The 1,310-nt window shown below is 33.9% G+C and overlaps 1 protein-coding gene across 1 annotated transcript; it reads left to right on the forward strand.

The window, feature by feature from the left end:
- Positions 1–297: 297 nt before the first annotated feature.
- LOC143581073 (auxin-induced protein 15A-like) lies at positions 298–651 on the forward strand. The gene has a single exon (XM_077063941.1). The coding sequence runs from the start codon at positions 298–300 to the stop codon at positions 649–651; it is 354 nt and encodes a 117-aa protein (XP_076920056.1).
- Positions 652–1,310: the final 659 nt, after the last annotated feature.

A 1,310-nucleotide genomic window follows, 5' to 3' on the forward strand; every position in this document is an offset into this window, starting at 1 on the left:
AATTATACATTTAGTTTCTTAAGCAAATTGTAGCTAATCAAACAAGCGAAGCAAGACAAAGAAAGATGATATGTAAAAGTAAGATAAAGAGATTCCCATGACACAAGAATACTAACACAATCATAACTCACAAGGCTCACAAGTCCTTATTATAAAGTCAATAAGTTGACCATCCTTGAGCCTCTTGCTCTACTCTACATATAGCATATAACATTCTACCTCATTTTCATTATTCATCTCTCTCTTTATCCCATTAATCTCTCTTTCATTTCTCCAAAGAACAAGATGTTGGGAAAGATGGGTTCGGTCAAGAAACTAGCCAAGAAAGTCAAAGTGAAAGTTAGCAGTGGCACTGATCAGTCGCACCATAAACACTTGCTCAAGGACCAAGAAGAAGCATGTTCAACCCCGACAGGGTTTCTTGCACTTTACATAGGTGAAGAGAGGCGTAGGTTCGTGGTTCCAACCGGTTACTTGTCGCACCCTTTGTTCAAGATGTTGTTAGATAAAGCTTCAGAGGAGTTCGGGTTCGAGCAAAAACATGGCTTGGTGGTTCCATGTAGTGTCATGGCTTTCCAAGAAGTGGTCAGTGTTGTGGAATGCTGCAATGGCAAATTCGATATTAGTCATCTGGTTGAAGAGTTTATTTAGTGCAAGTGTGTTAAAAAGAGTGAAGCTGTGCTTTTGGCAACTCCCTTTTTAGGATATGAAGATTTCTATTAGTATCATCATTTTAGACTACACCTAGTGATACAAAAACAAGACGTTAAATGGTGACATGGCTTTTAAATACTTTGTTAAAACCATTACATACTTGGTTATTTCATTGCTAAAGTCTTAGCTCGCCATTCTCTTAGCGGCGCCAATGTCTAATTGAAAATGCGTGGGTCTCGCTTTATTGGAAGTTACAACCAAGCCATTGTGATTTATTAGAAATAATATTACGTAAATGTTTTGTCGTTTTTTTTAACTTGGTATGATATATGTGATTTAATGTAATAATTGATAGACCGTATTTCTAGAACGTTTATATTACTTGGTTGAGATATCAAGTAACTTATTAAAATATGTCTGTGTGAGAATGATGCTGTGTGATGGAGAGTGATTTTTCCTACTCGAAAATAATTACATATATGAATACTTATTATTATAACAAAATATGCATCATCTATGTTATGTTTATTTGCTCATAAAAAATGTTATGTTCATCAAATAATAAAACATTAGGTAAATAACAAAATGATTGAGTAAATAAATTAGTTAAAACCATTACACTTAATTTAAAAAGGATTTTAGTGAATTCATTTTTG

The sequence above is a fragment of the Bidens hawaiensis genome, unplaced genomic scaffold (genome assembly GCF_021521415.1).
Source record: "Bidens hawaiensis isolate Kalapana, Puna unplaced genomic scaffold, B.hawaiensis_p1.1 tig00030803_1, whole genome shotgun sequence".
Taxonomy (NCBI): Eukaryota; Viridiplantae; Streptophyta; class Magnoliopsida; order Asterales; family Asteraceae; genus Bidens; species Bidens hawaiensis.

What these genes read in the sequence shown, in the direction of transcription:
- LOC143581073 (XM_077063941.1), top strand. Translation starts at nt 298, where the DNA reads ATGGGTTCGGTCAAGAAACTAGCCAAGAAAGTCAAAGTGAAAGTTAGC.